Source organism: Oncorhynchus clarkii, chromosome 5 (genome assembly GCF_045791955.1).
Source record: "Oncorhynchus clarkii lewisi isolate Uvic-CL-2024 chromosome 5, UVic_Ocla_1.0, whole genome shotgun sequence".
NCBI classification, from domain to species: Eukaryota; Metazoa; Chordata; class Actinopteri; order Salmoniformes; family Salmonidae; genus Oncorhynchus; species Oncorhynchus clarkii.
This window is the reverse complement of record NC_092151.1, coordinates 74282271-74298940: the sequence shown is the minus strand read 5'-3', so window position 1 is coordinate 74298940 and position 16670 is coordinate 74282271. Positions and strand designations below refer to the sequence as shown.

The following is a 16670-nucleotide window of genomic DNA, read 5'->3' as shown; positions in this document are numbered from 1 at the left end:
TGAATAATTTTGCACGCCCAATTTTTCAGTTTTTGATTTGTTAAAAAAGTTTGAAATATCCAATAAATGTCGTTCCACTTCATGATTGTGTCCCACTTGTTGTTGATTCTTCACAAAAAAATACAGTTTTATATCTTTATGTTTGAAGCCTGAAATGTGGCAAAAGGTCGCAAAGTTCAAGGGGGCCGAATACTTTCGCAAGGCACTGTATAATATAATATGCTGTATAAACTTCCATACGTTTTATTTTACTATTCTTTTTGGGCCTATGTGCTTCATACCCGGTAAGCCACTGCATTAATCCGGCCCTGTGTGTGTGTGATTATGTTCTTCACGGACTGTTTGAAAGATACGGTCTTTTACACACACATGCTCAATATCTGCAGCTCTCTATGTATAGCGTATACGGCAGGCCTCCGCTTTTCATCAGCTAGATGCCATGAAGGCTCACTCTTATTTTCAGTAAAGAGCTCAGAGTCAATACCAAACATCTATCAGATTGTAAAAGTCTAAAAGTCTAAGCTTGAACCTTTTTATGTTTCTTGGAGTCAGACCTGGGTCAAATACTTGAGCTGACTGAGATTTACAGTAATTACCAATGGAATAGTTCCAAAAGAGCATACTCCAGCTAAATCAAACTACCTTAAATATCTCTAAGTATTTGAAAGTATTTGACATATGTATTGTACACAGGTCATGTCGAGGCCGCCTGTGTTGTCCCTTGTAAAAGCTCTGTTAGACAGTATATTGGTGACAGGCCTTCTCCTGCGTCATCCAACAACCACCTCAGGCTACCGATTTTAGAATGTATCTCTAAATATCAGCCCAGACCCATTTTCCTCTGCTTAATCTATCCAGATCCATTCTCACCAGTTAGCTATCTAAATCTGTACAGACTCATTCTTCTGCTACAACCAGGTTGGCAGCGTGATCACACTATCTTGGCTATACTAATATTTGAACATATTTTCCCTTATTCTGTCAATTAAAGTTAGAATTTAGACTCACCAAGAGAATACTTATGTAACATTGGATTAAAACTGGGTACAGATTTGATCACACTTTTGTTGTTGAGAATATTCCTGTACCGCAGGAAATGCAAATGCAGATGAAATGTACCTTTGTGATTGACATTCATTTAATGAAAACCCACACTAACAGACGGTTAATGCAACCGCTGTGTCAGATTAGATTTTTTTTAAACGGAAAAAGCAAACCATTCAATAATCTGAGTCTGAATCTGAATCTAATCTCAGTATTAACAGTATTAACAGTATTAATATTAACAGTATTGCAATTTTCATGTAGCCTAATTTTGGCCAGCTATAGCCTAACAACCAATCAAGCAAGATTATGGAGATTGCATGGCTGTGTGCTCCATTTTATACACCTGTCAGCAACAGGTGTGGCTGAAACAGCCGAATCCACTAATATGAAGGGGTGTCCATATACTTTTAGTCTTGTAGTGTATCTTCAGTGTGGTTCTAAATAAACAAGCTTTAATGGCCAAACAAATTACCCTGACTGTTGTTGGCACCCATGAGAGCTGTGCGAAAGGTAACATTCAAATAAAAAATAAAAAATATGTCCACTCGTGCTTTCAGAGCCACACAAACAACCTTTAAATCGACGTGATCTGCATCAGGCCACTGACGTAAGACCTTATCTTTCTAAATATGGCTTGTTATAGGACGGGTCAAGACTACGTATGGGAGAAGCAAAGAGTGAGTGAACCTAGTCTTCTCTACAGTTGCTTCTTCTATTTTTGCCCAACTCTTATGCCAAGTTGTATGTATGTAAATACTGTCTTTTCCACATTAAAGCTGCAGTCTGTGGTAATAAACTAGTTGGAATAGTGTGTACTGGAGCATATCTTCTGTCACTGGCACTGTGACCTATACCGTGGGAGGTAAAATCAATATTTATACTGAGAGCAGTCCATAGTTTCAAGTAGTTTAATCTAGTGTCTGTGTAACTCTCTGTCATCCCGTTTCTCTGTTTATCAACAAATGAACTAATTAAATCTGAATTTTTTTGTGGTGATGTATTCAGTTTATTCAGGGCAAAGGAATGATTGGACTACATGGTCGTAGGAAACTGCATATTGCCTTAAATAGAATACGTAGAGCTAGTGTGCTGAAATTAGGATATGTATGTTTTCGAAACTGGTACATTTTACAATATTGGCCTTTCGTTAATTGGGATAAATGTATGAAAACAAGTAACCATCTCTGTTGATGCATCGTTTTTATTCACAAATAAATGATGAATAAACGTGTCAAGAAAACAACAAGAAAATAAATATGAAGATGATTATTACATTGTATAATAAATATGTAGCCATCATCATTGGAGGCGAGTAGGAGTAATGTTTTAACAAAACGTACAGAACCATATAATGATATCAATATCATTACCAATAACCATATAATGATATCAATAGCTTTACCAATAACCATATAATGATATCAATAGCATTACCAATAACCATATAATGATAAAGTATCAAAATGTTTTCTTCATAAGCACATCAGGAAAGGATCAGCTGAAGCAAGTCGCTGAATTGCTCAAATGGGAGTGTGTGTGTGTCTCTGTGTGTGTTAGGGGTGGATAGAGTAGTAATTCCATATTGTTTCTCCCTGTGTTGTGAATCAAAACATCACCTAGTCATGACTTTGTTGTCAGGTTAACAGAAGGCCAGTGAGTTACACCTTAACAGTGCATGAACTGGCCACAGGTAAAGTAAAGACAGAAAAACAGAGTCAAACAAACAACAGTCAGGTGAAAGAAGTTTTTTAACACCAATCCATTCGGAAACTATCATCTAATTTAACACTCAGTTTGAAAGTGCATTTTCATTATTGGTGTTTAAGCATGACTTAGCATGGAGCCCTTGATTAAAACCAGACACAGGGAACTAACCAGGGTGAAATACCTAAATGCTTGTTTGAACCATTTGAATATTTTTAGAGATCTGGAAGATATTCAGTGTAAAGAAAGCAGACCCTCGCAAAACAATGAAAATCAGAGAATGGAACATCCTTTCAGGAGCATATTTCTCCTGAAAAATAACTCTGACAGTTCTCTCCCTCTCCAATCGTCCCCTCGTCTCAAAAATAATCTATTTGTGATGCGTGTTGAAATGGTTATCTGGAACAATGGACAGAAAAAATAAAACCCCACCCACTCATAATAATGTTTTCTCTTCAAGACTACCTGCTCTTTCCCTCACAGATTGACAAAATGTTACACATTCTTCAATTCGTCCTTGTTTCTCTCTCCATCTCCATCTATGCACCACATCTGTTCTCAGAACAGACTATTTTTCCTCCTATCTTCTTCAGTGCACAGAGTGGGGTGGTGGTGCTCAACAGGGACAGATCCTGGATCAGTTTGGAGTGGAGGAACCTTCTGTATGAGTCTTTCTCCATCAAATTGAAGATCTTCTGCTGGGCGTCATTGAAACAGGATAAGCCGGCAATAGACAGGTTCTGTCTGGTCTCCTCTCGCGTTGCTGAGTCCAGGTTCACCTGATAGGGAGAGGGAAAAAGAGATATACACTGTATAAGTAATGCAATAAAACATGGGTACTGTATCAACAAAATGTGCCACCAAAAGTGCTATAAAAATCCAAAAGGACAATCCCGAAGGAAAAACTACAGGTGTTTTTCGAAAGGGGGGACTCATTGAAGGGGAAATCCTCAGTTGAAACAATAACAAAGCGTGCTTTGTTGAGGGATGGGTGGGGATGGAGAAATGTAACCACTCTCAAATTCATAGGTATCAAAATGATATATAAAAAAAACTATAAAAATGATAGTTTAAACCATCTTTTGAGAGTGGCTCTCAGTTGGTATAGGTTGTGTTGCTCTTGTTAACATAATATTTGCATATGTTCAGGCCGTCATTGTAAATAAGAATGTATTCTGTCTTGTCTGTCTTGTCTGGTTAAATAATGAAATATAATCATTTAAAAAAGCCATAAACATGCCAATCATTATTCCCATTTGACCTCATTTGGAGAGTCTGCCTCAATGTACTGTTCGTAGATCTCTTTAGCTTTGGCCGCCATCTTGTTTGGGGAAGACTTTTTGTATTCCTCGCAAGCGTTCCAGAATTCCAAGTTCTCCTGGCTGAGCTCTGACTTCAGGAACGCAGTGAACACTGTACGACCACCTGATAGACAGACAGACAAACAAACAGAGAAAGAGGTTAGGTTAGGTCAGTCTCAGATCCTCTTACTTAGCATGTGTAACATCCAGAGAAATTTCCAGGGTGCTGGGTTGAGTGTTCGATATGAAACCACACACTATTAAACTATCCTAACTGCTTTTCTCTATTAGAAGGTAGGGGGTGGGGGTGTTTTGAGAGAGAGAGAGAGAGAGAGCATCCCTCTGTAGGGAGGCAGTGGTGGAGGTCAAGGCCTGGATGGTTCTCAGGTGGCATTGTTCCTGCTCTGAGTCCCAGCCTGGTCTCAGACTAGACTTAACATAGTAAAAGTAAAAACTACAATACGTTTGGTATGGTTACATAAGACAGATGGTTATTGAGGCAAAAACAAAAGTATGGTGGTTGGTTGGGGTGGATGGGTAGCCATTTCAGGCAAACATCTAGCAACCTAAAGGTTGTGAGTTCAAATCTCATCACGGATCATTTTAGCTAATTAGCAACTTTAACTACTTACTACTTTTTATAGCTACTTTTCAACTACTTATCATGTTAGCTAACCCTTGCCCTAACCCTAACCTTTAATCTAACTCCTGAACTTAACCTTAACCTCTAACCCTAACCTCTAGCCTAGCTAACGTTAGCCAGCTAACTAACGTCAGCAATCTAGTTGGAATTCATAACATATCATACATTTTCCAAATTCGTAACATATTGTACATTTTGAAAATTGTTAACATATAACACAAATTGTAATGAGTAACATATAATACGAAATGGGTGCTGGACATATACAAATTATATATGGTGTCCCCACGGGTGTCCCCACACACAGCCTGACACCACAGGGACTGCCAACACACACACACACACACACACACACACACACACACACATACACACACACACACACACACACACTGTTTGTTCACCAGCAACTGCTAATAACCCAACCACCAGAATATACAGAGAAGTCGGAAGTTTCACTACACCTTAGCCGAATACATTTAAACTCAGTTTTTCACAATTCCTGATGTTTAATCCAAATAAAAATTCCCTGTCTTAGGTCAGTTAGAATCCACTTTATTTTAAGAATGTGAAATATCAGAATAATAGTAGAGAATGATTTATTTCAGCTTTTCTTTCTTTCATCACATTCCCAGTGGGTCAGAAGTTTACATACACTCATTTAGTATTGGGTAGCATTGCCTTTAAATTGTTAAACTTGGGTCAAACATTTCGGGTCGCATTGCCTTTAAATTGTTTAACTTGGGTCAAACATTTCGGGTAGCCTTCCACAAGCTTCCCACAATAAGTTAGGTGATTTTTGGCCCATTCCTCCTGACAGAGCTGGTGAAACTGAGTCAGGTGTGTAGTCCTCCTTGCTCGCACACACTTTTTCAGTTCTGCCCACAAATGTTCTATAGGATTGAGGTCAGGGCTTTGTGATGGCCACTCCAATACCTTGACTTTGTTGTCCTTAAGCCATTTTGCCACAACTTTGGAAGTATGCATGGGGTCATTGTTCATTTGGAAGACCCATTTGAGACCAAGCTTTAACTTCCTGACTGATGTCTTGAGATGTTGCTTCAATATATCCACATAATTTCACTTCCTCATGAAGCCATTGATTTTGTGAAGTGCACCAGTCCCTCCTGCAGCAAAGCACCCCCACAACATGATGCTGCCACCCCCGTGCTTCAGGGTTGGGATGGTGTTCTTCGGCTTGCCCCTTTATCCTCCAAACCGAACGATGGTCATTATGGCCAAACAGTTTCATTTTTGTTTCATCAGACCAGAGGGCATTTCTCCAAAAAGTACGATCTTTGTCCTCATGTGCATTTTCAAACCGTAATCTGGCTTTTTTATGGCAGTTTTGGAGGAGTGGCTTCTTCCTTGCTTAGCGGCCTTTCTGGTTATGTCGATATAGGACTTGTTTTACTGTGGATATAGATACTTTTGTACATGTTTTCCTCCAGCATTTTCACAAGGTCATTTTGCTGTTGTTCTGGGATTGATTTACACTTTTCGCACCAAAGTACATTCATTCCTGAGCGGTATGACGTCTGCTTGGTCCCATGGTGTTTATACTTGCATGCTATTGTTTGTACAGATGTACGTGGTACATTCAGGCGCTTGGAAATTGAACCAGACTTGTGGAGGTCTATATATTTTTTCTGAGGTCTTAACTGATTTCTTTAGATTTTCCCATGATGTCAAGCAAAGAGTCACTGAGTTGAAGCTAGGCCTTGAAATACATCCACAGGTACACCTCCAATTGACTCAGATGATGTCAATTAGCCTATCAGAAGCTTCTAAAGCAATGACATAATTTTCTGGAATTTTCCAAGCTGTTTAAAAGGCACAGTCAACTTACGGTATGTAAACTTCTGACCCACTGGAATTGTGATAGTGAATTATAAGTCAAATAATCTGTCTGTAAACAATTGTTGGAAAAATTACTTGTGTCATGCACAAAGTAGATGTCCTAACCGACTTGCCAAAACTATAGTTTGTTAACATGAAATTTGTGGAATGGTTGAAAAACAAGTTTTAATGACTCCAACCTAAGTGTATGTAAACTTCCGACTTCAACTGTATGTGATAAAGTGAAAATCTGAGTCCCGCACCCGACACTAACCCGCAAATATAGAAAATGTGTTGTAGAGTCAGAGATGGCAGAACGATTTATTGAAAGGGGACGCAGAATTTTTTCTGCTTATAATTTCCAACATTTTGGTTGGTTATTTGTTAGTCAACTTGTCTACATGCATCTTCTCTTCTGTCAATACTTGTTATCCTAGAATACTAAATAAACACTTGCTCAACAGAATAATGTCATAAATCGATGGAATTAATGCTTCAATCTAGTTGACATGGTAAATTCTCTTTCATCTTTTCAAAGCAAAGGTGTTTAGGGACCGGGAAGAAAATGCAATAAAGATTTTCCATGCAAAATGTGCAAATTACATCCGTTTGGCCGGTTTTAAGGAAATTAAAAGCTGTGAAAACCACTCAAATTGCTTATGATAAGATTTCAGTTAGCCTTGGAAGCATATTTTATGTTTTGAAATACTATTCGCTTTTATGATGCTGATAAAGATAGCACCTTTACAGATGGTCCATAACCACGCATTACTTCTCTCAAGATCAGTGGTGTAGTGTTATTATTTTTAGGTTGGCGACCAGAGATAATTTTGTAAAAAATTACGTCCAAATTTCTCAATGAAAGTTGGTTTTGACATGTAGCCTATTGTGTAATATCATTTTGAAATATAGGCCTACATACAAGGCATCATCCAACTTGCACAATTGTGTATGCCAACACATAGTGGCTCAAAGACAAAAGTCTGTTTTTAAAACACCACATTAGGCCTACCTTATTGTAAATTAGGCCATCACTGTCAATCGTGAATGATAATTCTTCACTTTTTATGCATGAAACATCCATGCTGCATCTGCATTACAACATTTAATCCCTATCAGTTTTATCATGGGAATATGTACTTCGATCTTCTTGAATGATATACACATAATTAGTTTAATAATGTTTAATCACATTTTAGAGCAGATAGAGGTAAGAAGCTACACAGCCACCTGTATTTGTTTTCAATCAAAGTATATTTAGCTTCATGTACATTTGGTGTATAATTTTAGAGCAAGAAATGCTTAATCCTGCGTAAATTAGCCTAATATTATATCAGGCTATGTGAGAGGTTATAGACCTACTGTCAGATGTCCAGATTTCCGTTTGGCTACTATTCCATTTAATCCATCTGAGACTACAGTTCCCTTGATGTGCCATATTGAAGTCCCCTTCTTGTGATTGTGGAATTTGTATAGCGCCATACAATCATCACACATAGCATAGTCAGCATTGCTATCATCCTCTTTACATCAAATTTTCCCAAGCATTGCTGTTCAGTCCCTCCCTTCTCTTTATTTTTATTGCCTCAGTGGATCGTCGTTAACTTTTTCATCCCAAGTTCCCAAAAGCATTTGTCGATTGGTGTGTATTTGACATGTGTACAGTTAGGCACTAATGCCAGATAACATAATGAAAAAATGTAGCCTATAAGATATGAATTTCACAAGAATTTACATTTATGGATTTTGTGTATGCATTGTTTTCCATTTATTCAACTTGACCACCACCCACCCGCCCTTCATCCACACAATATTTAATTACCCTAAACCCTCCCGCCGCGTGGACTGAGACTTATGGTTCATCCTGTGCATCACACACACACAGGGAGGGAGCAGAGCAGCAGGCGTCTAGGGGCTACCCAGCGTACCCTCTAGACACATAGCACACGTCCAGAGCATGAAAACGTATCCTGAGAGCTGGCTGAAGTTCCCAACTACACACAGCTAAACCCACAAGTACCCTACAGCCCACACAGGCATCATGACATCAGTCTTTAAACAGAAACCCAGAGAGTGATAAAGCCCATTGAATTGAATTTAATTTAATTTAATTGGGGTCGGAGAGACAGGAGGAGAGGGGGTGAGGGAGATACAAATGTCACTCAAGTTTTGAAGAAATGTTGTTCCGTGGTCTGGCTTGGTAATAGGTCATGGTAGAACTTTGACAGAGATTCAGGAATTCAACACAAGACGCAGTAGAGAGCTTCAATTAAATTCAAAATCAATACATCTTTTCAATTCAGTAAACCACCATCACATTTGAGCAAGATCGACTCCCCAATCCTACAGTATTCTAAAGATGTCGCATTGATTTGTAAGAAACTCACTTTCACAATTCATCAGGTTGTTGAAGGACAGCTTCCATTTCTCCACATCAGCAGGTGAAACTCTAAAACCAGATAAATAACATAATTATTATACTGTACACCTGTATTACTGGGAGAAACAATAATATTATTAATATTTCAGTTCATCTCGTGTGATATCTCACAGTTCTTAACCTGCATATTGCTGATGACCTGTATTTTAATGATAGCCTACCAGTAGATGTCATATCTACCATCTTACATAATGTTCTTTACAACAGGACATACTGTATTTGACTACTATATTGACTACTGTATTTTCCATGAGCATCAGCCACACCAGATGCACCTCTTCAAGCTATTGAGTAACCAACCACTTATTTACATTACTCACCTATTTGAGCTAATGAGTAACCAACCATTTTATAACATTATAAACTGTGTGGTTCGAGCACTGAATGCTAATTGGCTGAAAGGTGTGGTATATTTAAGCAATAAGGCACGAATTAGAGCAGTATAAATACATGTTTTTTGTCATACCTGTGGTGTACGATCTGATATGCCATTGCTGTCAGCCAATCAGCATTCAGTGCTCAAACCACCTAGTTTATAATAGACCATATACCACGGGTATGACTAAATACGTATTTTTACTGCCTTAATTACGTTGGTAACCAGTTTATAATAGCAATAAGGCACCTCGGGGGTTTGTGGTATATGGCAAATAAGCCACGTCTAAGGGCTGTATCCAGGTACTCCGCGTTGCGTCGTGCGTAAGAACAGCCCTTAGCTGTGGTATATTGGCCATATACTACACCCCCTCTGGCCTTTTTGCTTAATTATACACCTATTTGAGCTAATGAGTAACCAACATTTTATAATATTATACAACTCTTTGAGCTAATACGTTACCAACCATTTTATAACATTATCAGGCAGATCGCTCAAGAGAGACTTCAAAATTCTATCCATGTTCTGAGGACTTCGGAAAATGCCTTCAAAACCGGCAACTAGGGGCAACAGTGAACGCTATTACCATCAAGTAGGCTAGGGTTTTGCCAGGTTGTGAACAGAGTGGTGGATGGGCGTAATCCCATGACTCTGGACTCTTACCTTAACCATTCGGAATGAGTCCATGAACTTAATGTTTTAACCCTATCCAAAACCTTAACCCTTAACCATATAAATGTAAAGTTTGGAGCAACTTAGAAATGTTTGTTTGGAGAAACAGAATAATACTGAGCAGGAGGACTCCTTATTATGCACCCCCTTATAAATGTAAATAATGTTTCAGAAATTATATAATTACTCCTGTCTAATCACACTGAATTTGGGAAGAAAAAATGCCAAATATCGAACAGATTGTTGCGTTGCGGACATAAAAATATAATCTATAGCAGCTAGCACATAACATTTTGAGAACCATATGTTCTCAGAGCGGGGTTGTCCTATGGTTATTAGGCATACAACCTTCCCATAACGTTTCCTACAGGTTTCCTCGTGGTCCTATTTAAAGTCATGTTCTCAGTACGTTCAGAGAACGTTAAGAAGCAACGTTCTTCTGTGTGGATATCAGTACTTCAGAATAATGTTTTCTACAGGTGTCGTCATGGTCCTATTTAAAGTCATGTTCTCAGAACGTTCAGAGAACGTTAAGAAGCAACGTTCTTCTGTGTGGATATCAGTACTTCAGAATAATGTTTTCTACAGGTGTCGTCATGGTTCTTTTTAAAGTCATGTTCTCAGAACGTTCAGAGAAGGTGGAAAAACAACAGACTTCTGTGGGAATTCCAGTAGTTCAGCATAAAGTTTTCTGCAGGTTTCCTCATGGTTCAATTTAAATACTCTTCTCAGAACATAAAACCACAAAAAAAACATCAGTAACATTCACAGAATGTTCTAAGAATGTTATTTAAAAACATTCTCAGCATCAAAAAAACAACCTATCTTCTATCTTGTTAAATGTGTTTAGGTGTGTTGGTCGTGCCCACTAATTGGCCACACCTGATCTTAATGAATGCTTGTTTCCTTTGAAATAGGGTCTGCTTGAAAAGACAAAAATAAACAGCCTTGTATGAGTAAAAAAAAACATGGCATGCTAGCTCCATCCTGGTGGCGTAGTGAACTAATTCCATGGATAAAGAGCAGAAGATCATATGTTTGAATCTCACTGATGTCATGGCAGACAAAAAAAAGACGTGTTTGCACAATTAATGCCTAAGCAAATTAATTTCCATGTGTCCTATCTGTGCTTGGAGTTCCAAACAGTTAACCTAAACTAGCAGTGTCATTAAAAGTCTTATTGAAACATTTTATTTAACTAGGCAAGTCATTTAAGAACAAATTCTTATTTTCAATGACATCCTAGGAACAGCGGGTTAACTGCCTTGTTCAGGAGCAGAACGATAGATATGTTGTACCTTGTCAGCTCAGGGATTCGATCTTGCAACCTTTCAGTTACTAGTCCAATGCTCTAACCACTAGGCTACGCTGGCACCATGTTCTCATAATGTTATTCAATTTCCTTCAAAGCTTCCCTGTAACCTAAAAATGCACATTCCCAAAACAGCTGAAATGTTCCATTCTGTTCTCAGAACGTTAAAAAAACGTTACATTTTAACGGTCAGGAAACTTATGGCTTCGTTCCCAGAACCATTGGGAAATCAAAAACATAAGTTCCCACAACTTTCAAGGAACCAAATGTGCTAGCTGGAAAAGGGCTGCTGCCCTTTAATTTGGAGACTTGCATTTCCCTCACTAACTTTAAACATCAGCTATCTGAGCAGCTAACCGATCGCTGCAGCTGTACATAGTCCATCCAATCTGCCTACCTCATCCCCATATTGTTTTTATTTACTTTTCTGCTCTTTTGCACACCAGTATCACTACTTATACACCATCATCTGCTCATCTATCACTACAGTGTTAATCTGCTAAATTGTAATTACTTTGCTACTATGGTCTATTTATTGCCTTACCTCCTCATGCCATTTGTACACACTGTATATAGACTTTCTTTTCTTTCTATTGTGTTATTGACTGTACGCTTGTTTATTCCACGTGTAACTCTGTGTTGTTGTTTCTGTCGCACTGCTTTGCTTTATCTTGGCCAGGTCGCAGTTGTAAATGAGAACTTGTTCTCAACTAGCTTACCTGGTTAAATAAAGGTGAAATAAAAAATAAAATAAAAATGTTAAATGATTATTTTTTCTTTTTTTTCTACTTATCTATTATTTTACTTATTTTTCTTTAAAATGCATGGTTGGTTAAGGGCTTGCAAGTAAGCATTCACTGTAAGGTCGACACCTGTTGTACTCATTTAACAAATAACATTTGATTTGATTTGATTTGGGGTGAAGGTTCACCTTCCAACAGGACAACGACCCTAAGCACACAGCCAAGACAACTTAAGAGTGGTTTCGGGACGAGTCCCTGAATGCCCTTGAGTGGCCCAGCAAGAGCCCGGTCTTGAACTCGATCAAACATCTCTGGAGAGAGCTGAAAAACAGTGCAGCGACGCTCCCATCCAACCTGACAGAGCTTGAGAAGATCTGCAGAGAAGAATGGGAGAAACTCCCCAAATACAGGTATGCCAACCTTGTAGTGTGTGCCAAATGTGCTTCAACAAAGTATTGAGTAAAGTCTCTGAATACTTTATGTTAATCTGATATTTCCGTTAAATTTTTTTATGCATTTTCAACATTTAGTTTTGTCATCATGGGGTATTGTGTGTAGATTTATGAGAAAAAACAAAAAAAAATTATCAATTTTAGAATAAGGCTGTAACGTATCAAAATGTGGCAAAGGTCAAGCGGTCTGAATACTTTCCAAATGCACTGTATAATAGTTATATATTGTACAATCTGTGTGTTTCCCTTCTTTTTATTGGTCCTGGGCCAGGTCAAGGTCTGGTATCTCAAAATCATCTTAAGGCTAAATTCATCTTATAATCGTAGGATCCTATTTTCAACAATGAACTTAGCCTAAGATGCGTTTTATATTTATCTGTTGGACAGTGTCAGAGTGCCACTCATTTTGATAATTTGTGTAGTATTAAAAAATATTTTGATAATGTCTCCTGTCTTGTAGGCCTAAGATCTTCCCACTACATGTGTAAATCCTAAAAATGCTTCTGCTGAACTGTATGCGACTAGGCAAATGCAATGACAGAATGCGTTATATTAAAGGATTTTTCTTTCCTGAAAGTACCATTTACATTTTTGATCTCAAAGTAAAATGAGTTCACCTACATTGGCTACAATCAGATAATCAAAGTTGGTCAATATTAATGCAAACTGTGAGGTTGCAATTAAGGGGTTGTGTTCATTTATTCTCATCATGAGGGCATTGATTGGATTTAGTGCTAATGAAATCAAAAGTCAGGCTGGATATTGTCTATGCTAACTAGTTTAGGGACAACAGATGCTAAAGAGATGCAAAAACTGGTCGAATCAACTTTGTTTCCACGTCATTTCAACAACAAAATATAAATGTGATGATGTTGAATCAACGTTGAAAGCTGATTGGATTTGCAAAACATCATTAAGGTAAGGGAATTTTGTCTTTTTTTCACCCAACCTTTCACCTAAATACATAGACATGGTGACATGTTTTGTTTATGTCATGTTGAATTCACGAGAGTTGACAACTTAACCAAATGTAAATCAAAACTAGGTGTAGAACTGCATTAAAACCTATTTACCCACGTTACAATGGATATTGCCTTGAGAGCATTATTCCCCATGGCGTGATAAATTAATTTAATAGAGTCTGAAGGCTATTTTATCTATGATATATAAACGCAACTTGCAACAATTTCAATGATTTTACTGAGTTTACAGCTCATATAAGGAAATTAGTCAATTGCAATAAATTAATTTGGCCCTAATCTATGGTTTTCACATGACTGGGCAGGGGCACAGACATGGGTGGGAAGGTATAGGCCCACCCACTGGGGATTCAGGCCTAGCGAATCAGAAATAGTTTTTCCCCACAAAAGTGCTTTATTACAGACAGAAATACTCCTCAGTTTCATCAGCTGTCCGGGTGGCTGGTCTCAGACGATCTTGCAGGTGAATGAGCCAGATGTGGAGGTCCTGGGCTGGTGTGGTTACACGTTGCCTGTGGTTGTGAGGCCGGTTGGACTTACTGCCAAATTCTCCAAAATGACGTTGGTCGCGACTTATGGTAGAGAAATTAACATAAAATTATCTGGCAACAGTTCTGGTGGACATTCCTGCAGTCGTCATCACAATTGCATGTTCCCTCAACTTCAGACATCTGTGTGCACATTTTAGAGTGGCCTTTTTTTATCCCTATCACAAGGTGCACCTGTGTATTGATCGTGTTGTTTAATCAGCTTCTTGATATGCCACACCTGTCAGGTAGATGGATTATCTTGGCAAAGGAGAAATGCTCACTAACAGGGATGTAAACAAACATTTGAGGGAAATCAGCTTTTTGTGCTTTAGGAACATTTCTTTACATGTTGTGTTTATATTTTTGTTCCGTCTGTATGATAATGAGTATCAAGTGTTTATTTGCTGCTCACATTTAACAGGTCTCCCTGGTAAAATAGATCCTTAATCTCAAAGAGATGTCCTTTATAAATAAATTATAAATAAATCAATACATTCAAAGTGTCACTGTTCTCCTGTACACTCACCTCTTGACAGCGGTTGTCTTCTCTTTGACCTGTTTCTGGTCTGTTGGAAACTCAGGCTTCTGGAGCAGAAAGCCAATCTTGTGTTTGATGTCTTTGGCACTGCGGGAGGAGAGAGAGTGGGTCGTGTTTGGCTACAGAATGTATTAAAACATCTCACAGTCGTGTGTCCTATTATATGTAGTGCACTTACTGTATAACAGAACCAAGATGCCTGGCACACAAGGCTCGTATTCAACATACATTACTGTCTGAAAATATCCCATTGCAGCACAGACATGACACCTTTCAATTGTTAGAATCTCACATGACATGTTGCATTACTTTTGTTGCATCAAATTTTAAACCAAGCATTTTTCAACTGTTACTGTTGCATTTATCCTCTTCCATACAACTCAATACATGTTCCATACACGTTGATAGTGATCTACAACAACATGCTAACAAACTAGAATAACCATCTTACCTTTTTAAGCAGGTTGCTGGCAGTGTTGCTAATCCCTTACACATGTTGTATGTTTGCTCAATCCAAATCTAGGAAAATTATTTGCAGTGGTTTGGAGTTAAGAGGAGAAGTCTGTAATAGTATGACTGTTAGTCCTCACAGTGTTTCAGTGGTATGCTGTGTCTTGGTGAAATCTCCCACAGTTGGGGTTTTATACAGCCACAGTGCTCACACACAGACGGAGAGCCAATCACAGCCCTCACTGGGCTAAGTATGCTCAATCAATTCTCTCAAAGGGGGGAAATAATATGAGCAGGTATTTGTCAGTGACTGCCTGTTACCCACTGAAGTGGGCATAGCAGCGTGTGGAGAAAATGTAATGCAGTGAAACTGTTATGTGGCTGATTGTTGTACCCACTGAAGTGGGTAACAGAAACAAAAGGTGTTTTTCATTGAAGAAGAGAAGGTGATTTCCATTGCCCTCCCTCTTTGGAACGATTTAGGGTAATTATGTTCTTGTAAAGAAGCCAAAGATGGACAAATACTTTCTTTATTTGCCAATATGATTTGTCCAATATTGCTTTTGCCACCTTGGATTATCGTGTGCTCTTCTCAATGTTTTGGATCAGTGGCTTGTGGATGGTGTTGACATACTACCTTATAGTGGCTCTCGCTTTGGTTGCATTGATTGTATTGACTTACACATTTGTGCATGCACATGATGCATGAGGACAAGGTATGAATGGCTCGGATTGAACCTTTGTCGTTTGCACACCACTAGACTGTGTTAGCCTGCTGAGCTAAAGTCTAGGTAATAGTTCAGAGAGAGAGCACAAATCTTCAGGTCTCAGGCTAGGATAATCCTTATGCGAGCGTGGTTCACCAAACCACCTCTGTTACAAAAAGGTCCATTGACATGGCATTGACATCATCATCAACTCCCCTCATTTCAAACTCCACATGCCCAGAACATTCCCTCAGCCTTTCCTTTCATCAACGGCCCAAACTCAGCCTCCTTTGATCTACATGCAGGCAGTGGTGTGCTTAAATACCTTAATTAAGTAGTACTTAAGTAGTTTTTGGTGGTATATTTTTAACAACTTTGACTTTTACTTCACTACATTTCTAAGAAAAATAATTTACTTTTTACTCCATACATTTTCCCTGACACTCAACTGTACTCGTTACATTTTGAATGCTTAGCAGGACAGGAAAATGGTCCAATTCACACACATATCAAGACAACATCCCTGGTCAGCCATACTTCATCTGATCTGGCGGACTCACTAAACTCACATGCTTTGTTTGTAAATTATGTGTCAGTGTTGGAGTGTGTCCCTGGCTTTCTGTAAATAAAAAAAAACAATAATATGGCTCCATCTGATTTGCTTAATATAACGAATTTGAAATTATTTGTATTTTTACTTTGATACTTAAGTATATTTTAGCACTTACATTTACTTTTGATACTTTTAGACTTTTACTCAAGTATTATTTTAGTGGATGACTCACTTTTACTTGAGTCATTTTCTATTCTTTACTTTTACTCAAGTATGACAATTGGGTACTTTTTCTACCACTGCATGCAGGGTAGCAGAAACACACACACATACTGTATCTCTGTATACCTGTTTAGCCGGTATAGGTATTTCAACTCTGGATG

General features: G+C 38.3%; 1 protein-coding gene across 1 annotated transcript; it reads right to left on the bottom strand.

The window, feature by feature from the left end:
* Nucleotides 1-2232: 2232 nt before the first annotated feature.
* On the bottom strand, nt 2233-15193 carry LOC139410214 (regulator of G protein signaling 4). The gene is made up of 5 exons (XM_071155679.1): nt 15029-15193; nt 14566-14664; nt 8922-8983; nt 4013-4176; nt 2233-3530 (listed from the first exon to the last, which is right to left on the bottom strand). The coding sequence occupies exons 1-5, from the start codon at nt 15070-15072 to the stop codon at nt 3291-3293; spliced, it is 609 nt and encodes a 202-aa protein (XP_071011780.1). The 5' UTR covers nt 15073-15193; the 3' UTR covers nt 2233-3290.
* Nucleotides 15194-16670: the final 1477 nt, after the last annotated feature.